The sequence below is a fragment of the Protopterus annectens genome, chromosome 2.part2 (genome assembly GCF_019279795.1).
Source record: "Protopterus annectens isolate FY-2018-M chromosome 2.part2, PAN1.0, whole genome shotgun sequence".
In the NCBI taxonomy this organism is placed as follows: domain Eukaryota; kingdom Metazoa; phylum Chordata; order Ceratodontiformes; family Protopteridae; genus Protopterus; species Protopterus annectens.
In genome coordinates this window covers 595,695,296-595,718,963 of record NC_056730.1, presented here as the reverse complement: position 1 = coordinate 595,718,963, position 23,668 = coordinate 595,695,296, and the positions used below count along the sequence as shown (strand labels likewise).

The 23,668-nt window shown below is 36.5% G+C and overlaps 1 protein-coding gene across 1 annotated transcript in view; it reads left to right on the top strand.

The window, feature by feature from the left end:
- The window catches only part of LOC122795737 (dedicator of cytokinesis protein 1-like), a 2,411,902-nt gene that overhangs the window by 2,156,226 nt on the left and 232,008 nt on the right, over positions 1–23,668 (top strand). The window contains exon 19 of the mRNA XM_044064047.1: positions 10,161–10,297. Within this exon, the coding sequence (XP_043919982.1) occupies positions 10,161–10,297 (137 nt within the window). The remainder of the gene's footprint in view (positions 1–10,160; positions 10,298–23,668) is intronic.

Sequence of the window (23,668 nt, the reverse complement as noted above, 5' to 3'; positions counted from 1 at the left end):
TGTGTGTGTGTGTGTGTATCTATATATATATATATATATATATATATATATATATATATATATATATGTATGGGTCTACTTGATATGTTCGACATTTCACAATGTCAAAATTCATATCGCCGAGACCATATGATCGACATTTGAAAATGTTGACCATACAAGTAGAACATAAGAAACAAAAACAAACTTACCTTAATGCTAATGCTACTAGCAGGGGGGGCTATGCCCCCCACATACCCTGGAACTTAAATATACCAATTCCGAGATCTCCCCACAGTGCAGAAGTGGAAATCTTTCCATTCCGCACTGTAGGGAGATGCTGGTTCCCCATGGTCGACATTTCAAATGTCGATCATATGGTCTTGGCCATATGAATGTCAACATTGTGAAATGTCGACCATTCGAAGGGGACCCATATATATATATATATATATATATATATATATATATATATATATAAAATTACATATATATATATATATATATATATATATATAAACACACAGTGGATATAAAAAGTGTACACATTCCCTGTTAAAATGCCAGGCTTTTGTGATATAAAAAATGAGACCACAATAAATCATTTCAAAACTTTTCCCACCTTTAATGTGACCTACGACCTATATAATTCAATTGAAAAACAAACAAATCTGTTAAGGGAAAAATATAAAAAATAAAAAACGTACAATAAGCTGGTTGTATAAGTGTGCACACCCTTAAACTAATACTTTGCTGCAGCACCTTTAGCTTTAATTACAGCATTCAGTCTTCTTGGGTACACACCTGCCATCAGTTAAAGAGACTCTGATAAACTACTACCAAAATAAAGTTCAGCTGTCATAGTATGCAGAGAGCTTACAAAGCATCAAAGGGATCACATTGTTGAAAGGTATCAGTCAGGAGAAGGGTACAAAAAAATTTCCACAGCAGTGGACATACCATGGAACACAGTGAAGACAGTCATCAAAAAGTGGAGAAAATATGGGACAACAGTGACGTTGCAAAGAACTGGACATCCTCCCAAAATTGATGAAAAGACAAGATGAAAACTGGTCAGGGAGGATGCCAAGAGACCTACAGCAACACTGAAGGAGCTGCAGGAATTTCTGGCAAGTACTGGTTGTATACTACATGTGACAACAATCTTCCGTATTCTCCATATGTCTGGCCTATGGGCTAGGTTTGCAAGAAGGAAGACTTTTCTTACACAGAAAAACATCCAGGCTCATCTAAAATTTGCAAACCAATAAATCAAGTCTCCAAAAAGCATGTGGGAAAATATTTTATGTTCTGATGAGACCAAGGTTGAACTTGTTGGCCACAATTCCAAAAGGTAGGTTTGGCACAAAAACAACACTTTGCATCACGAAAAGAACATCATCCCTACCGTGAAGCATGGTGGTGGCAGTATCATGCTTTGGGGTTACTTTCTTCAGCTGGAACTGAGCCTTTAGTCAAAATGGAGGGAATTATGAACAGTTCCAAATACCAGTCACTTTTGGCCTAAAACCGTCAGGCATCTACTAGAAAGCTGAACGTGACAATGACCCCAGGCATATATCCAAATCAACAAAAGAATGGCTTCACCAGAAGAAAATTAAAGTAAGTTTTGGAATAGCCCAATCGGAGCCCATACCTAAATCCAATAGAAAATCGGTGGGGTGACCTGTAGAGGGCTGTGCACAAGAGATGCCCTCACAATCTGACAGATTTGGAGAGCTTTTGCAAGGAAGAGTGGGCAAATATTGCCAAGTCAATGTGTGCCATGCTGATAGACTCCTACCCAAGAAGACTGAATGTTGTAATTAAATCAAAAGATGCTTCAACAAAGTATTAGTTTAAGGGTGTGGACACTTATGCAACCAGTTTATTGTACATTTTTTATTTTTTATCTTTTTTCTCCTGACAGCTTTGCTTGTTTTTCAATTGAATTGTACAGGTTATAGGTAACATTAAAGGTGGAAAAGTTTTGTGGTCTCATTTTTTTTATATCACAAAAACATGGCATTTTAATAGGGGTGTGCACACTTTTTATATCCACTATGTATATATATATATATATATATATATATATATATATATATATATATATATATATATGTGTGTGTGTGTGTGTGTGTGTGTGTGCGTACACAGACACATTTAAGTAAGTGTCACAAGAGAGATTCAGAGCTATAATGTTGCACCCACTGCACTGTTTTTTCCCTCACATACTAGGTAAGCAATAGCATTCTGATGGCAGTATATGTATGTGAACAACATATAGTAAATAACACTACTACCCATCCTAAATGTTAACCATAAACTTAGTTTCAATTGTTTTCCCAGCAGAAGCTAAATGCTCTAACTACCAGAAAACAAACTGGAAAAGTGTTGATCATCACTGGGGTAATGCAACCTGTATGACCAACTTTTTTAATGTGGTTTTTGCATGACATGTTTATTATAAACATGTAGTTTGATATACTGACAGAATGGCATAGTATGGTATCATCTTAGCAGAAATATTTTAAAACAGAAATTGGGATCTGCCAACTGTATCTAAATATAGTATTAATTATTAGTGAATAAAGGTTGTCACCGTGGTAAGATGTTGCCATATAGTAGTCAACAACTTAATTAAGTAATTCACTCAAGTGTCTCTAACATGGGGATAAGGCATAATAAATTATAATAATACTAACATAGTCAGGGGAAGTTGAAGAAATGCAACATTTTTTACCCATTTAAGTCCCTGGTTTAGTCTCATTTATAGGTTCATAAGTAGGTACTAGGCTATTGGTCCTAAGGCCTATATAAGCCTAGCCAAAAAGGTACCCTGGCTTTCACCACCCAAGAAGATTATTTTCCTGTGCTCCTGTCGAGCAGAGCCACAGAAGTGATCCCCGGGGTGAATTTCCTATCTCCCATCCAATCATCAAGATTTTTCTTGAAGAGTGCTAATGAGGAGCTTTGTTTGATATAGATAAGTAGTTTGTTCCAGAATATGGGAAGTCTCTGGGACAGGAATCTATCCCTCCAACATGTTCTGTTTATTGTGGTGACAAAGTTTAGGTCCCTAGAGCATGTAGCTTGGTGGGATTATGATTTCTTTATGTGGAGCATGTCCAACAGCTCTGGGTTTGACATAGCTTTGTATGTTAGGCATAGATCGCCTCTGAATATGCGATATGCAATGGAGTAAAGCTGGAGTTTTTTGAGACAGTCTGCATAGGGCATCTGTTTGAGACTGGTAATCCCCTTTGTGAGGTATTTCTGTGGCCTTTCTATTTGTTGTAGCTGTCTTGTAAGGTATATACCAAAAAGGGTTTTGTACTCTATAATGCGTCTAATGAGTGATGACTAGAGGGGAACAATGACCTCTTTTTCCTGGATGAGAAACCTTTTGTGATGAGGTGTGGCACATAGAAGGATTTACTGACTACTGTGGGGATGTGATTATCAAAGGAGAGACTACTGTCCACCTGTGTCCCAAGGTCTCTTTTCACACTTTCGGTGTTAAGTAGACTACCTCCTATGTGGTAGTTCATGGGTACAGAGTTTTTACCAAAAGGGATGACAATGCACTTTTTGGCATTTTACTTGAGGCCATGGCTTTCACACCAGGCATCTGTCTCAGCAAGGCCCTTTTGTAGGATTTCCACATCGTTAGAAGTTTCGATAATGGCTCCTAGTTTGCAGTCATCTGTGAACTTCGTTAGCCAAAGACCTTCTGTGTTAGCCTGATAATAGAATTTTTCATGTAATTCATATTTATCTAAACATCAGGTTCTGCTGGAGAGTTAAGGGGGTATGCACAAGGTCCACTGGGAATTTTAAGAACAAATCATTAAGTATTAGAAGACAATAAAGAAAGAACTGTGGGATTTGTAAAGAACCCCACCATAGGCACTAAGAATTGTAGGCAAAAGGGACTGGTTCCATAGTCATGGAAAATGTGATTCAGGCACACATTAACCACAATGAACAAATACCTTATTTACAGTGAATTTGTTTGTTTCTGAGTCACTTGGTGTTATAACTAGCACTGATTAGTGTTTTCCTGTTGTAATCACCTTTGGCTGCCCATGCATTGAGTTGGCATAGATAACCCCATTCATTCTCAAACACACACACATGCATACATTCAAACACCTGCAACAGACACACACACACACACACACACACACACACACACACACACACACACACACACACACACACACACTCCCATCCCTCTCAGCTGTTCCTAATTTTACAAAATGCTCCTGATTTTGCCTGTTATATCAACCATGTCCCTTACAATCAGTCGCTAATTACAAATATTAGACTTTCATACTTGTTATTGTTCAGAAAATACTCCTTGGTAAAAAAGCAAGTACTTCATGAGGTCCTCATGGTAGAGAAGAGTAAACCTCTTCAAAGTTAAGGAATTGCATTCTACTCCAATGATGCAAAGTTTGAAGATTTTTCTTCTCCTTATCTTAATCTTTTTAAAAATGGTTTACGGTAATATTTAAATAATCTTTCTGGTGTCTAGTTTTAGCAGATAGGATCTTTTTGGTGTTTATTTTTAGCATGGTGGACTAATGTTTTAGAAGGGTACAGAGCTTGAAGCTTTTCTCCCTTACATGGGTGTATGTGCATATATATATATATATATTTCTGTGTGTGTGTGTGTGTGTGTGTGTGTGTGTGTGTGCGTGCGTGTGTGTGTGTGTGTGTGTGTGTGTGTGTGTGTGTGTGTGTGTATATAGACAGAGAGATATTATTATTACTTAGGGCAGTTTAAATGATCACCCTGCTGTCTACTCTTAGCACATAAGAGTAAAGTTCTGCTTCTACTCTGTTAACAAGCTGTTCACTGTAAAGGGGGAACAAACTTTAAAGCTGTTTTTTTCCAACTTATTTAAGTGACTCAGGGTAATATTTACAGAGTAACCAATGGTATCTAGTATTCCTCCTATCATATGTCATTCATGCTACAAAACTGTTGTTCTGTTAACTTTTTAAGTGTGTTTCAGTAATATTTACATTTTCTCGGTGTCTAGTGTAATTCTCCCTTCAATATTGCAGTTGTTTTCAAAAAATGCATTGTGGTGCTAAACCTGTTGCTCTGCAATACACAATTATGTGCAGAGCTCATTGTAAATGGAGCCACCTATACTGAGCCAGAAAATATAGCAAACCTTCTGGCTGATGAATGCAGCTCCAACTTTACCCCTGTCTTCCCTCAACCTTCCCTCAGGAAATATCATTGAATATAACTCCCCCTACTATCACTAGAGAACAGGTCCTTAATGCTCTCTCTAAGACCAAGAACACTGCATCAATGGGACAGACAATATCCCAGGATGCCTTCTAAATAGCATGAAACATGACCTATCAGGGCCTCTGAAATTACTATTTAACTGTAGCCTCCAAACAGCCTTCGTGCCTTATGAATGGAGAAAAGCAACAGTCATCCCTCTGCACAAAGACGGACCATCTGCAGACCCTGGAAATTACAGACCCATAAGTCTCAATAGCCTTATATGTAAAACCATGGAATTATCATGGAGATGATCAATATATAGTAGACTTCCAGACACTGGACCCAACCAAATTTGGTCTCGTCAAGGGCAGATCATGTCTACTCAACCTGCTGGACTTCTCTGTGAAGGTCAGCAAAGCAATGGATGATGGTAAAATCGTTCACACTGCCTACCTTGACCTGGCCAAGACATTTGACACAATACCTCCCTCGGGCATTGTTGACAGACTCAAGAGGTTAGGTACAAACCTGTACATCACCTGGTGGATAGCCAACTGGCTCACAGACATGACCCAGGAAGTTAGAACTGGGGAGTCCACCTCGACAAAGAGGCCAGTCACAAGTGGAGTCCCTCAGTGATCAGTCCTTGGACTGCTCCTTTTTGGAATTTACTTCTCAGAAGTCAAGGCCAATGTCAGTGGTCTCTGGCTGACTAAATTTGCAGATGATTGCAAATTTGGAGCTGGCATTGAATCTCACATTGACACAAATGTTCTCCAGGTGGGGCTGACACAGACAAACAACTGGTGTCAGAGCCATGGACTAAAACTAAATGCCAAGAAATGCATAATAGTATGCTTTGGGAAGTCATCCATCCCTGGTAACTATCATATTGACAACACACCCCCTAGAGTTGACACAGTAGTCTGGGACGTAGAGACACACATAGATAGTAATCTAGCCTTTGACTATCACATGTCTACAGTGGTGAGGAAATCATTCTATATTGCGCAACTTATAAACAAAGGTATGGCATCTAAGTCCAAGAAAGTCATTGTTACACTGTGTTCAGCATTCATCAGACCAATTATTGAGTACAATGTCCCCTTTGGTATGTACCTAACCAGGCATACCCAACAATTGGAACTCCACAAAGCTTCCTCACTAAAAGAATACAGGGTGTAGGTAAGATGACCTATGCAGACCGCCTCAAGGCCCTATCCCCGTATTCTGTCTCCTACAGGCTTTTGAGGGGAGATCTCTGCCTAGCATACAGGCCATTGTCAGACCCCACTCTGATGGACCTCCTGCATATTCTTAAAACAAACAGCACCAGAATTACCCATTCCAAATACTTAAACCTTGCCTGTGATTTAAATAGAACCTGCTGGAGAGATAGTTATGTATCCCAGAGTCTGCCATGTCTATAGAACAGGATCCCAATCCATGTGAAGCAGAGTTCCTCCCTAACCCAATTCAAGTGCAACTCCAACAGTTGGATGTGAAACCAGAAATTCATCCCTGGTTTGGCACATATGTCTCTAATGGACACAGGTAACCTGTAAATAGTTCATCACCCAGGCCCATGCTTACACTTATTAAGGGTATCAGAACTTGTCAGAGATTTAGAATGCATGGCTAGGCTTAAAAAGGCACTTGAGGTCTTTAGCCTAGTAAACACATACAAACCTATGAACCTATTAGTTTTTTTATGTTAGTCAGAGTAATGTTTAAAATTACTCCCTGGTGTCATCTAGTGTTCCTCCCGGCTTTGTCTGCACATCTTTAGCACAGCTGTATAGAAGTATGTTAATCCCCACGAACAGACACCTCCCATCCCTCTTAACTGTCCTAATTTTACAGAATACTCATAATCATAAGTCTCTTACCTGCCCTGTCCCTCATGACTCATATACCATTAAAGTCAGACAATAATGCCAAACATTAGAATTTTAATACTTCTTATTTTTTAGAAAATACATCAGGATGCAACTGTAATCCCTCTATGAAGTCTTCAGTTGATGTAAAGCAATAAAGTTCTGCTCTGTTACAAAATTGCTTTGTGTTCCAAGCCTGTATTTTTTAATGACGTAGGGCAATTGATATGGCTTCCCTGGTGTCTAGTTTTAACACAGAAAACTAAAGTTCTGCTTATGCAGCAGGAGTACAGGGTTTATTGCCCTTTAGAACTCTTGTTCTTTTAACTTTTTAAGTAACATATAGTCATATTTAAAGAGCATCTCTGGTGTCTAGTTTTCCCTCCAGCCATACATCTTTCATGCTGCAAAAGTGTCTGTTAACTTTCCTTGGTGTGAAGTGTCACCTCCCATATGTCTTTTGTGCTTCAAAATTGTTGTTTTTTTAACTTCATCTGATATCTAGTGTTTCCCCCAGTACCTTAGGATATGCTTATTAGTCTAGGAAAGTTTAGATATATAACACCCCCCACACACAGACACACACACACACACACACACACACACGCATACATACAGCTCCCCCACTCAATGGCATTTATAGACACATTTACCCATTCATCACTCACAAATCTTTGGATTCTGAATGTCATATATTAAAGTAGTGTCTCTCAAAGTAGCAGAAACAACAGTCAAAGGAATGGCAGCTTTTGTATTCACTGTCATAATTACTGCATCCCATGTTGCATAGAACATATTTCCATAAAATAATTGGCAATTTGCTCATCTACTCACTCAACAAACTCAACAACCAATCATCTGAGCCATATCATTCATCATAATTTAAGTTGTCAGGCTTTGGGTCAATTGCTGTGCTAAACAAGATCAAGGTTAATGAACTGCTAGGTCTACTATTTAGATCTCTCAGTTGGTTGGATGGTACAATTTTTAAAATGTGTATAAATCTAGAACAAAATCCTCCAATTGATTTTAATGGTAGTTTACTTAATTCATATAAATTGAAGCATATCAATTGGAATGAGTTCAAAGGAAATTTACTAAACATTCATAAAATATAAGACTACGATTCTCACTTAGCAGTTACAAACTTCTACAGCACTAAATATAGGGTTATAATGGGCAAATTGTGTAATACTTTTAAAATGATGAAATATAGAGAATTAATAGTCCTGTTTGATATGCACTTACACATGGGGCTTCAAATCTAAAAATGTCTTACACATGTCAACACAGAATGTATGAGTAACTTAAACCACAATGCAAAAAGTAACACATTTATGTCACAACCTAAGCTGGAGCAAGATAAGTGCAACAGCTGTGGGGATGGAGTGGGAGGGGTGGAAATGTGATTTAGTGTTTCAGGCAGCTTTAGGAAGTGGGATTTATGGTTAGAGAGGGAGAAAATGTAGGTTTAAGGTGCAGGAATGGAGTTAAAGCTAAGGGAGTAACTGGAATTTTGGGGTTAGGGGAGTTTTATGTTTAAGGATTGAGAGGGATGTTTAGAGTCAGGGAGTGGGTGATTGGTTTTACATTTAGGTAGAGTTCAATGATTTGGGGTTTATTAAAGGGGAGTGGAGTTTTGGGTTTAGGGAAGGATCAGGAACTTCCTGTTTTGGGAGGGGCTAGGTGGAGTTTTAGGTTTAAGGAGCAGGACTAGAGTTTTAGGTTTTAGGAACAATTGGAGACTTTAGGTTTATGGAGGAGGAGTGGAGTTCTAGGTTAAAGGAAACATCAAGACTTTAGGATTAAAATGGGGGGGGTTACAGTTAGGGTTAGGGATTGGGTGGGAGTTTTAGAGTTACAGTCTGAGCTCTAATAGAGTTATAAAGTTTAATAGGTTCTTGTGATGGAAAGCCTAGATAATTAAGGATTGAGGTGGGTGTATGTCGGATGATCAGGTTTTCAGAAACTAAAAATACATATGGTCAAAACAATATGATCGAGTTTCTGAAAACTCGAACATCAAAAAAAGGACAAAAAACACAAAAATCTACATTTATTTACATTTTTGCAGGGGAGCAAGCACCCTCCTGCACCCTACATGTAGGGGGCTGCACCCCTAAATATATATATATAGACCAATTCTGAGATTGCACTACATTGAAAAAAATGGTACATTTCCTAATCCGCACTGTACCACTATCTCCAGTCAAAAACTTTAGGTTTTCAAAAACTCAGTCATATGGTCTCAGCCATATGAATTTTAAGTTACTGAAAACCCGATCAACTGATAGGGATCCATTTATGAGACCCATTTATGTAGTGGGAATTAGAGAACTTGCTATTTAGAGCAAATGGAAGTGAGCAAGTCTATCATAAGCTACTAGCACGCAAGCCTTGCAGATCCCATTTTATTCTGTGTATCCATATATACCAAACTTTCATCTTGGTTAATGTAGACCTTACCTGTTCTGAACCAGTGACTGACAGCTGTGGAGGAAAAAATTTATGTCATCATAAATTATCTTAAAATCTACTAGGGAATGAAAATGTGATACATTGCCATCATTCATTTGGCAATGTGTCCCAGATCCCTAATAAATGAGCACTGAATAAGTCTGATAATACTGAAGAAAATGACTTTCATTCTCCTTGATTTCTGTACAGCCTGGCACTCAGTAAGTCAGTTAACTGCCACTTAATAACAAGATAAGCTAAAATTATATTTCTGACACTATTGCATGTCAGTATTGAAAGTAACAATAAACTATAGTCCTCTGACGGATGGCATTTACTATTACTGTGTAGTACTGCAAACTAATATTATACATTACTAGACTTATGCACATTACATGTTACTTTCCAGCTGAGTTTTTCAAGCATTGTCAGTATTGCATTTGGTATGTAAATACATCATAATTGTTGCTTAAATGCTCTGCAGAATGCTTGCATCATAAATTTATTCCAATGATTATGGCTGTGTATCCTGAGAAGACACAGTGGCTAGATGTGTGCTTATATAACTATATGTACTTTTTTTATTCCTAAAGCCATTTGCAGAAGAAAAAAGACGAGCTCAGCGTCGCTCAACAGTTATCTCCTTTCGTCCACTCTCAATGATGATGTCTTCTTCATATGGCTCTTCACTGTCTGAGAAGGATGCTGTGATTAGAGTTCCTGCTGACAGGTAGGTACAGAGTGAAGAAAGCAAAGCAAAGAGAATTATGCAGAGGAAATCACCTCACAAAACAGTTTAATTAAATGAGTGTACACAGGTGCTGATTTGTTAGCATTTTGTGGTAGTGTGCATAACTTTAAGGTAACATCAAGCAGGGTGGCAGCGAATTTCATTTAAATAAATATTCTAGACCAAGAAACAGAAATTGTGCCCAAAATCTCAAACACAGCCACCCGAAGCAAGTTTAGTTTAGCACTTTCATTTATTTAATGTACAAACTTCTTCAGAACAAGATGACAAACTGAGCAGCGATAGACAATATATACAAAAAGCATTAACTAAAATTGGTTCCTGCATTTGCTATTCTTGTCTTATGTTGGTCGGAGACAACTGGTCTTTCCAAATGTAAACATTTGAAGTGTGTTTCCTTTTATAGGAGATACATTCATTATCTGTTTTGATTTTGGACTGGTACTAAGGAGGAATTTAACACCTTTTTGAAAGACATTAATGGTAGTTATGATGGGCTTGTTTTTAACCTTAGTGAAATATTCACTACTGTCAACTTCTTGGACTTATGTATTTCTATGGATGTACAAGCCAAACATTTTTCTATTACCATTCATCGTAAAAAATATTTTCTAAGAATTACCTGCATTACACTAGTATGCATCCTAGCTTTATGAAGAATAATATTGTTAGGGAGCAGGTTATACATTTAAGCCATCTGATAAGTTCTGATAAATTGTTTATCAAAGAGGTCGATTGTCTGACCAATATGTTCACTGATAGAGGATATCCAGAAACAAAGTTAAATGAGATCAGGGGCAAAGTCATCAGTGGGTGAAGCACTAAATTTCCTCCTATTTTGTTGAATGGATTTGTTTCTAAGGAAACAACATGTGGTTGTGGTAATCTTAACAGAAGTCTTACATTTTCCGTTCCTGTAGGCATTGATTCAGACAATATTAAAAGAATATTGCATGTTAACTAGAAGGTAGGGAATGGTGAACTTGCATGGACAGTGTGAGATTATCCACAAGTTATTTACAAGAAGGTGTCAAATATTAAATTGTTGCTTGAATTTATTGATTATGCCACTAGCCTAGGTGTTCAAGGTCCAGGTGGCACCTATCCCTGGCATGATTGCAAACAATGTGAATTATTAATTCAGTACAAAGCATTTATTTAAAAAATCTACAAAAACCTGTTATGAGCAAAAGAAGATTTAGTTGTGAAAGTACAGGGGAGGTTTATTAAGCCAACTGCTCAAACTATGAAAGTTACTATGTTGCAAAAACAGTTAGAGCACTTTACAAAATAATTTATGAAAACCTGGCTGCTATCAAAAAATGCGACTTTACTAATGCACTGTCCAAACATGCTAGTGAATGTGAAAATTTTAGGAAATTTTCTTTTTTCATTTTAGACAGTGTATCTCCTATGCTTTTTATTGATAATTTTAACACTGCTTTAGAGATAAAAGAACTGAAATGGCAGGTTGCTTTAAGAGCTGACCATACACCAGGCTTAGATGGAATCAATAATATTAAAGGCTTGCTTCAAAACAGAGTTATTTAATCATTTTAAACTGCTTTTAATTGGATGTTTACATATTTAAATGGTTTAAATTTACTGTCTTAATTTATAGCTCATTTTTATTGGCTAGTTAGTTAGTTACTGCTTTTTGTATATATTGTGGGTCTATATCAGAACATCAAAGTTTTAAAACTTCAAATGTTCTAATATCAACCCATTTTGAGCAAAAGCTAAAAATAGCGAAGCTGCAGAACACCAAATTCTTTCCTAGGGAAAGAATTTGGTTGGCCGGTTCTGTGGCTTCGGTATTTTCAGCGCTGTGGTGGAAATTTACGGGTCGGGTTCAGGTAAGTGTGTGATTGTGTGGTTGTTAGGATTAGGGCACAGGTTAGGTGAGTTAGGGTTAGGGCGTGGGTTAGGTGAGTTAGGGTTAGGGCACGGATTAGGTGAATTAGGGTTGGGGCGGGTTAAGTGAGTTAGGGTTAGGGTGTGGGTTAGGTGAGTATGTGATAGTGACGGACCTTAGGGTTAGGGTTTGGGTTAAGGTAAGTGGATAGATAGTAGTGTATGTATAGTTTAGTGTAGGGTTAGTTGTAGGATTATAAGTGTATGTGTGTGGATTGATGTTTTTTAGGTGTGCTTGTGTTGTGTGTATGTGTTTCGTAATAGCGAATTTTTTCCCAAGGAAAAAAATTGCTGTTCTGAATGTTCGATATAATGTGGTTTAGATATTTTAGGTTCGATGAAATAGCGTTTGCTATATTCATCTTTCGATAGCGTGATATAAATGCTATATTGTCTATTACTGCTCAGTTTGTCATCTTGTTCTAAAGAAGTCCGTACATTAAACGAATGAAAGCACTAAACTAAATTTGCTTCGAGTGACTGTTTTTGAGTTTTTTAGCACAATTTCTGTTTATTGAGTTTATTATTGGTGCCTTCTGTTGGTGTTAAGATTTTTTTAAATATGCTAGACCATTTTTTTTTTTTAAATCTAGCTACATTATTATTAAACAGACTACAGGTCAGTTGCTTCAGAAAATAAATGCGATTCCATTTTTTTTTGTCCAGAAGATAATTATTGCATACTATAGCATATACTAGTCATTTGCAAATAAAGTAAAATGTGCTCAGAATACTGTTTGGACTGTAGAAGTATTTGGTTGTTTTGCATAAAAACCTGCTGCTCCACACCACAGCCTGTCATTTTGTTTATCCACTGTACAGAGGATAACCTGGTTTATAATATTACTGCACTCATCTAGCATATTCATAAGCTATCTGTCAATCATGACTATATAGAAAGGAAGATTTAAATTGGCTTTATACATGACACTATTGCAATTAGTATTACAGACAAATGTAAAACAATCAGCACACTGTCATCCCACTAGTGTAAATCAAGGACAGAATCAGACTAATGTCCACATATTAAACTTGCATGGTTACATCTTTGAAGGGCATCATATACACACTCAAAAATACATATACATATCTGAACTTAAGTTTTGGGGGTTTATTTTGTGTGTGGGTGTGTGCTTATTATTTATATCTCTACAGTCTTCAATGTTTCATTTTGTCTACAAGTGTTTTTCAAGTCACCAGTCATCAACAAACATCTGATTGACTTGCCTGCGCTACAAGATCATTGTTAAAGTGGGGAAGGTATTTTGCCCATTTCCTCACTATTGTGTGATCTCAGGATTAATACATATAAGTATAATGGGATGTAGAGTCATAGCCTCCAACATCAGGGGTGCAGGAGGGATTTCCCTCTGCAAAATCAGTTGTTGTTTAGCTTGCATGTTCCGGGATTATTTTCTGGAACATGAGCAGTTTCCTATTAACCTTTTAAGACTGCAGAGTTTTTTTCAGTTATATGTGAGCCAATTTAATGTTTGTTAGATCAGCTTATATTTTTCTGTCTATCTATCTCTCTATCTATGTACATACACACACACACACACACACACACACACACACACACACACACACACACACACACACACACACACACACTTTGACATACACACACACACACATATATAAAACAAATGTATATGTAAAGAGAATATAATAAATGTATAACCATAAAACTAGTTTTAAGTAGGAATAATACAAAAACTAAAGTCATAAAAATGTGCTTCTAATAAAGGTCTACAAAAAGCTATGCACTGAATATATATACCCAACTTGTATCACCTAGAATTCTGCAGAAGAAAACAGTAATTCAACTGAAATCAACTATAAACAATCATAGGCTTAAACATCAACAACATTAAAAACAATATGAAGCCAAAAGCATAAAAAAATCTGAAACATTAAAAACACAAAAAGGAATATTCAGAACCATGCAGCACACTGCAAAAACCTATTTTCATCAGGTCTGCACATTGTAACGTGCTTCTGATTCAGACACTGCTCCAGTGCAGCAGTCTACTAGCCAGGCATTACTGCATGCAAATGTGGCAGTCTGGGGCAGGCATAATGTAAATTAGTCATGTGAGCATCCCCATAACCTTACAGTAGAATTAAATACATAAAAATAGTAATTCAAAGGCAAGCTCTATAGTGCTTCTTTGGAAAAAAGTGATGGGAATGTACACAATCTTTTATGGTGCACACTCATTGTTGTCTATGGCAAGAACAGGACTGTTCGTGCCACAAGAGGTTAGTAATGCAAGGCTGTGTGTGTGTGTGTGTGTGTGTGTGTGTGTGTGTGTGTGTGTGTGTGTGTGTGTGTGTGTGTGTGCACATGTCTGTAGGTATCTGTGCAACAGAGCTGCATGTGTCAGTAGGGGAATAATGATTGTTCTACTGCTCTGTGTGTTTAATTCAAGCACATACAAGTGAGCCAGAAATGAGCTTTTCATATATGTAGCCCTTGCATATCTCTGAATCGCTTGCTATTCTTGTACTATATCTCACTAGCAAGCACTATTAGTTGTATGATAGTATTGTCTCTAAATATCTCAAAAGTTATTGACATTTAGTAGTCATCATGTTGTGATCCCATTGAAGTATTAACATCCATGTTACTGGTGTTTTTAAGTAGTAGCATATGTTCTGTTGAAGTTTTGTCTGTTAAAGTAGGCATGTTACATGGATGACCTTGCATGATTTTGTTTACTTGTTTGACATATATTTTAATTAAAGTTGGAAAGTTTGATAACCGTGTAAATGGACTGGTTGACAGACCTTTTTCAGCCATGGTCCAGCCACCAAGGTGCAAGACAGAAAATTATAGTCAGACTGAAGAGTAGACAAGAATTGTGCTTAGTACATTTTTATGTTATTTCCAGTTATAAATGCAAGTAATATATTAATGTTTACAGTATGCATTCGACCTTTGGTCATTTGTTAAAAATGTGTCTTTACAAGAAGGATGTGAACTGCAAGGACTAGCCATTGTCAAGAAAGCAAGAGCATTTAGTGTCCTTAAACAGCACTTCTTTTAGTTTGTTTCTAAATAATTGAAAGTGTCCCTTGCTGCCTTACTTCTGCATGTAGCTGATTCCAAACAATTGGACCAAGTCTGGAGAAAGCTCTTTCTCCTCTGGAGGTTTTAACATGATGTCTAATGACAGTAATGCTGTCTTCTTGTCTGGGGCTCTTAAGTGTGCAGTTAACCCTGTTAATTTGTAATTTTGTTTTTCGTTTTTTTTTTTTTTTAGGGGGGGGGGCAGTGTCCCATTTTTAGCATCTTGTATTTCTGAAAGCTAAGTAGAAATGTGACTTTATTATTTAAATTATTTTGGAGTTCTGCAAGAACAAATCTGCAGATTTTGTTTATAGTAGTTTTATTTTACTTGTGTTTGCACTAGAATGTAAAGTTATAAGGGGGAACTCGTTTTTGATTTTAGAGATAAGCATATTTTTACCTATATAAGTAGGACCTATAGGGGTGAGGAGCCTGAGATTCTATACTATAGTTTTAGTTGGTGGAGTGTTTTACTTATAATATTGTCAGTATGCTTTGCCAGTGATAGATTAGGATCCAGGGGGATACCCATATGCTTCAATTCTGCTAAGAATAGCAATGCATTGCAGTCTGCATCACTAATAAATTGATTTGGAGATTTAGGGAGTTTTTGCAGAGTGCCAAATATGATGTTAAACTTGAAGGAATTGACTAGGAGCATATTTTATCTGTCCAGTGGTATCAGTCTGTAAAGCCCATGATTCCTGTTAAAGACTCAAGGTGTTCTTACATAATTAACAAACACACCAAAGGCCAGCACCGAAAGTTCCAAATCCCAACATTTATTTAAGGTAACCTAGTGCTACATAAGCACTAAAGTAACAGCTCGATCCTCATACTAGTTTCGGAAAAAACCTTCTTCAGTGAGGAAGAAAGACATAATGACAACTCACTGGTAAGCATAGATGCTTATGAATAACTCGGGACCAATAAAAAACAGGAGCACATAATTTATGTGCATACATAATGAGTAACAAAAAGTTACATTCCAAAACAAAACAAAATGCACCTCCATAAGCAATACATATTATTTAGGTGCAATCAAAGGCATGAATGCCAAGAAGTGTCAGAAAATGTTGGAAATAAAAGTCTGTTGATCATATATATCTATCAATGCGAAATATAACAAAACAGTATCTCATACTTGTTGGGAATGTGTAATGCATGACCAAAAACACTTTGACAGGTATATAAACTGTCTGTAACATGTCTAACAAAATGTAACAAAACAGTATCTCATGCTTACTGGAAATGTATAATGCATGACCCAAAACACTATGACCAGTATATAAACTGTCTATAGCATATTTGAGCTAAAAATTATCTAACTATATAATATGTTATATAAAAAATAAGGTCCAATGATAGCCAAAGGGCTGGCACAATAACCAGTATAACAATGCAATAAACCTATCTAGAGCTGATAGTTGACAAAGGTCAAAACGGATACCAATGAAGAGTAACAAGCTCTTATTATAATCATGGAATGTATAATCTCTAGCCAACTACAAAACACAAAATGATACATGCTATTGGTATCATATGAAACACATAATTGTGGAGCCAGAAACCAGTCTGAAATTGACCCATACCATATGTAAATAAGTGTTACTAAACCGTGTGATATAAGAAATGAGGTTGGATCACATGCTGGCAATAATGCAAGCACCATACACTGTATGCAGAAAGGGGTAGTATACAACATAACCCCAATTTCTGATATGATATAGTATACAAGTACATAATGTATCTTGGTATCTATACAAAGTGGTTATCCTCTGATAATAAAGAAAACCATCATAAAGGTATATACATGTGATAACAATAATAATACCCCATTTGGCTGATACAAATGCAACTGCATGATAGATAACCAAATATAATAATACAGGTCTGTGTGTTGACAGCATGGACTGGGAGTATTTTTTATTTTAGCCCAAATGTTCATTAAGACCAGGTGGAAATAGTGCTCCTAAATGGATAATCCAATATTTCTCTTTGTGGCTAAGTATACTTTGCCAACCTTGTTGATTGTGTCTATTTCCCATGACTTTATCAATAATCATAAACATGAAATTGGATGTTTTGTGTTTGATTGAATGTTGGTATAGTATTAGTGGGTTTTTTATTGCGTATTTCACTCCTGTGTTCGCTTATCCTGATTCTCAGTGAGCGGGAAGTTTAACCCACATAAAAAGCGTTGCAGTGACATGTTGCTAGATAAATGACCCAACTAGATGAACAATTACCAACTATACGTACATCATATACTTTGCTTGTATTGGCACTGGTAAATTGTTTAAGCTTATTCACCTGGCTACACGAGCTACAATGGCCACAAGGAAAGGTGCCTAACAGTTCGTCCCCTGTAATGGTAAGTTGTTTGTAATGGGCACCACCACTCTCCTGATGTTTAAAATGTGAAAACAGTGTACCCAAGGTTTTGCCTCTCCTGTAAGTGATTGAGCATTGGTTGCCCAAAATCTGTCGTAAATGGTCATTAGCTAATAGGATGTTCCAGTTTTGGTTCAGGATATCCCTAACTATCTGATGGTTCCTACCATAAGTGGTGATAAATCTTATTTTGTCATCTTTAGTGCAATCATCTCTGTTCTTATATTGTAATAATGAATCTCTATTCTGTCTATCAGTCCAGATCCTAGCAGATTCAATATCAAAATCTGAGTATCCCCTGTCCAAGAACCTATGCCTCAAATCATGTTTGGCTGTATCATAATCGGTATTGGAGGAATTGATACGTTTCATTCTTAAGAATTGAGATTTGGGGATGTTGCGGATGGTGTGACGTGGATGCATGCTAGATGCATGAAGCAATGAATTGAATTGTAGATACTTTCTATGTGTTTTGGTGTTAAGGGTATGGTCGCTGTTACGATAAATCGTGACATCCAAAAAATCGATTTTGTCTTTATCTGATGTGATTGAAAATTCAATACCCCATATATTATTGTTTAAGTATTCCACAAATTCCAAAAGATATTCAGTATCTGCACGCCACACCATCCAGCAATCATCCAGGTATCTCCTCCAAATGTCCATCTCCACAAGGTAAATGTTATGTAAAGGGTTGTAAATCACATATTCTTCCAAATATGCCATGAAGAGATCGGCATATATGGGTGCAAAAGAGGCACCCATGGCTGTACCTCTCAATTGCCAATAACATTCACCTTGGAAATAAAAGACATTTTTATTGAGGACATGTTCACATATACATATAAGCAGTGTGTTGAATCCAGGTGGATATATTTCAGATTTAGTCAGCCAAAATTCCAAAGCCTGTAGACCTCCCCAATGAGGTATGCTAGTATAGAGAGATTTTACATCCAAAGTGCACATGATCCAATTTGGATCAAGCTGGGTATCCTGAATAATATTCAAAAACTGTGTTGTGTCCTGAATTCTAGCTCTGACATGTATCAACAAAGGTTTTAAATACTGAGTTAAAAACTCAGACAGTGGTTCAGTCAATGAACCATGACCAGATACTATTGGTCTACCCGGAGGACGAATGATAGATTTATGAATTTTTGGTAGCAAATATAAAATCTCCTTGGAAGGATCCTTAACCTGGAGATGTTGTAAAGTCTTAGAAGTAATAATGCCCTCATCCACTGCCTGATTGAGGAAGATGTCAATCTCTTCCTTAAATTTTTTGGTTGGATCAACACCCATGTGCCTATAACATTCAGTGTCAGAGAGTTGTCGGAGACCTTCCTGAATATAGTCATGCATATTTTGAATGACCACAGCTCCTCCCTTGTCAGCTTGTAGAATGGCAATAGTGTGGTTATTTCTGAGCTCAAATAGTGCCTGTTTCTCTTCTGATGTCATATTATCTGGGGCAATATTGCATTCCAAATGTGGAAAATGTAGGTCTTTAAGCACTGCTTGTTGAAAAATGCCAACATTCTTATTCATTGGTGGCTGAAATGTGGATTTTTTGAACGTAAACTCAGAAGATCTTTGAGATGTAATAGTATCCTGTTCAGAAAAAAATATCTTAAGGTTAAGTTTTCTACAGTATTCCATAACATCCAAGGAAGTGAGATAATGATCAGAGAAAAAGCTTGGAACAAAACCCAAACCTTTATTCAGGATATTATGTTGTGCATCAGTGAGTATAACATCTGACAAATTTAAAACATTTTCAAATGATGTGGTCAGTGTCTCAATAGGGCTTGAATCAAACCTGGCATGGATTCTGTTCTTAGTTCTATGGGTGTGTTTCCTCCCCCCTCTGGATTTCCTACCATGTCTAAAGGGAGGTGCGGATTGGTAGTCTTCTTTTTTAATGGAGAGTTGGTAGAAATTCCTCCCTCACTATCTGTATATGATGACTCCTCCCCTGATGTGCTCGTGTAAGTTTGATCTCTGTGTTTCAATATGGATCTCGGTCTCTTCCTGGACCTGCCCCTGGTCATTCCTGTTTGTGTGTCCTGAAACCTGACAGTTCTCTGTATTTGAAAAGGTTGTCCCTTTGCATAATCAGTCACATCTCTGTTAAATTTTTTAACCTTTCGGTCCTTGATCAATTTATCATAATTGGTCAATTCTTTGGACAGCCTATCCAATAGTTGGTGATAGTTGTGATTGGATTGGAATTTTTTGCATTCCACACTTAATTATTTTATTTCTGAAACACATACATCAATCATCCTCTCATAATAGGAGGCTAAGATTTTTACAAAAACCATAGAGCCATTTCTTAGTGCCTCATCCCATTCATCTGTCAGCCTCTGTTCAGATCTGCCGACTAGTGGACGGAGTTTTATTCTCAAACCTCTGGGCACCAAGTTCTTGTATAAATATGCTTTAAACAGTCTCAGATGCCAAATGTTGGCTCTGAGACTTTTTAAACCTTTCTCCAAATTACGAAATGCAGTTTCACAACTATCACCCCTATCCAAATTGTTTTCACTCTGGTTGTTGCTTGAGATTTGGCCAAGACCAAATATGCCAATATCCTCTCTATCAGCACACCAACCATCCAGTAGTTTGTCCAATTCCATGACCAATATCAATTTGGATATGCTGTCCAAGAATCGAATGTGAGAAATCAAAAACTGTCAAAAATGTGAATAATATCTCAGGAATGAAGGACAGGGCCAGTCAGAAACCCACTGTCCAACTGTGTGATAGTTAATGACAGCAAAAATCCAAATGAGAGTTATGTAGTTTGGAACAAGCACAAGGAGAATCAAAAAACCAAACCAATAAGGGGAAATGTAACTAGTATGAGCTAAAAGGTAAACAGTTAAGGATCATTATAAAAACTAATACCTTGTCAGAAATTATTGTAATGTAACTACCATAGAGGTCTATAACATGAATCAATAGCCCACAGAATAATGGACCAATACTGATTAATACAGAATGACAAAACCTAATAGTGAACACCCTAGATGAAAGGGTGCTAAGTGACTATATGTGGTAAAGTTAACTATCTCATATATATGAAAAAGAGAAAAACCCATATATGTCACACACCACCCAGTTGTTACACAACCCACCAAAGGGCCTAGAATATATAGAGTAAGTAAAATGTAATTCGAGGGTATGTAAAACACGAGTTTGCCTGAATTACTATGTGTTGGGTGAAAAAATGCAAATACTGATCAGGTCAATAAGCTATGGTACATAAGTCAACATAATGTTACCATGTCTAACCTAAGGTTGCAAGTGGTTAACCAACCATCAACATGTCCAAAATTTAGGACCATATAAGAACGACCCTTAATTATGATGGTCACAAAATAGTAGTGATCCAGTAAATAACGTGGGCTTATTAGGTAACATCCAAATTTCTAATAGACATCATACAATAAAGACCTTTCCTGTGAAACAAATCATTTTAGGGCCCAAATTCTGAGATAGATCACAATTTCCACTGTTAGTAACAGTGGACCAACTATTTTAAAAAAACAGTAATGTGTGTGATCAAAAAATCATTTTGCCCTAAACCTAGATGTACGTCTTAAGAACTGGCTAAATAATAATATACTTTTAGTCATCTAAACATCCCAATTTAAATAAACCACTTCAGTTATAAGTTAGCTGTCTGTTCCATGGTTGAATATCCATAAAGATATGAAAATTGGGCACTCCCTAAACATAGAACCAACCCCCTACTATAATATAAACAAGGTTATATACTAATAAGATATGTAGGTTAAGGTGCAGTCTGAATTACAAAATGAAAAAATCTCTTATCACATAATCACATGATATACATATAAATAACATCAACATAAACTGAGGTCCACATTTAGAAATATTAAAGCAAAAAAAGTGCTGTAATACGTAGCTAAACAGATACAAACTTCATCAAACCCAAACTAGGTAAATATGAAGTCACAAGGAATTAAATGAAAAAGAAAAAAAAACAGTTCGTTTCTCCAGTCCCAATAGTTTTTATATCTTATAAACAATAGAGGTTTCTTCTTCACACAAGGAAATCATGACTCTCAAAAAATGGTATTGCGAATCAGGATACAGTTATTAAAGGCCCATGAATGTAACTTAAGGCCAGGTTCATCAAACAAGTAGTGAAAAACTTTCTGACCAATGTAATAATTGCTTGAGTGTCTCTAGAATACAGCATAGAATAGAGTTCCCAAATCCGTCACACTCAATGCTCTGTTTCGCTATATCAGTGTAGTTAGAAAAAAGAGTCTTTGAGTATTATGACAAAAAAAAAAATGAGCACAATTATCAAGACCCGTAATAGCATTTACCAAAGTCACACCTACAATTTGAATCCATTCGTTGTATATCCAAGGCGAACTTGGAATTCAGTTGTTGGTAAAGACAGTCCCTTTGGCTAGCGTATCCCAGATACCTGCACACTCAAGTCAAAACATGCAATATAGACCATTATTGAAGCATGATTTGTAAAACAAACTAAGTATACTTTGCCAACCTTGTTGATTGTGTCTATTTCCCATGACTTTATCAATAATCATAAACATGAAATTGGATGTTTTGTGTTTGATTGAATGTTGGTATAGAGCATTAGTGTTTTTTTTTTTTTTTGCGTATTTCACTCCTGTGTTCATGTTTATGATTATTGATAAAGTCATGGGAAATAGACACAATCAACAAGGTTGGCAAAATATACTTAGCCACAAAGAGAAATATTGGATTATCCATTTAGGAGCACTATTTCCACCTGGTCTTAATGAACATTTGGGCTAAAATAAAAAATACTCCCAGTCCATGCTGTCAACACACAGACCTGTATTATTATATTTGGTTATCTATCATGCAGTTGCATTTGTATCAGCCAAATGGGGTATTATTATTGTTATCACATGTATATACCTTTATGATGGTTTTCTTTATTATCAGAGGATAACCACTTTGTATAGATACCAAGATACATTATGTACTTGTATACTATATCATATCAGAAATTGGGGTTATGTTGTATACTACCCCTTTCTGCATACAGTGTATGGTGCTTGCATTATTGCCTGCATGTGATCCAACCTCATTTCTTATATCACACGGTTTAGTAACACTTATTTACATATGGTATGGGTCAATTTCAGACTGGTTTCTGGCTCCACAATTATGTGTTTCATATGATACCAATAGCATGTATCATTTTTGTGTTTTGTAGTTGGCTAGGAGATTATACATTCCATGATTATAATAAGAGCTTGTTACTCTTCATTGGTATCCGTTTTTGACCTTTGTCAACTATCAGCTCTAGATAGGTTTATTGCATTGTTATACTGGTTATTGTGCCAGCCCTTTGGCTATCATTGGACCTTATTTTTTATATAACATATTATATAGTTAGATAATTTTTAGCTCAAATATGCTATAGACAGTTTATATACTGGTCATAGTGTTTTGGGTCATGCATTATACATTTCCAGTAAGCATGAGATACTGTTTTGTTACATTTTGTTAGACATGTTACAGACAGTTTATATACCTGTCAAAGTGTTTTTGGTCATGCATTACACATTCCCAACAAGTATGAGATACTGTTTTGTTATATTTCGCATTGATAGATATATATGATCAACAGACTTTTATTTCCAACATTTTCTGACACTTCTTGGCATTCATGCCTTTGATTGCACCTAAATAATATGTATTGCTTATGGAGGTGCATTTTGTTTTGTTTTGGAATGTAACTTTTTGTTACTCATTATGTATGCACATAAATTATGTGCTCCTGTTTTTTATTGGTCCCGAGTTATTCATAAGCATCTATGCTTACCAGTGAGTTGTCATTATGTCTTTCTTCCTCACTGAAGAAGGTTTTTTTCCGAAACTAGTATGAGGATCGAGCTGTTACTTTAGTGCTTATGTAGCACTAGGTT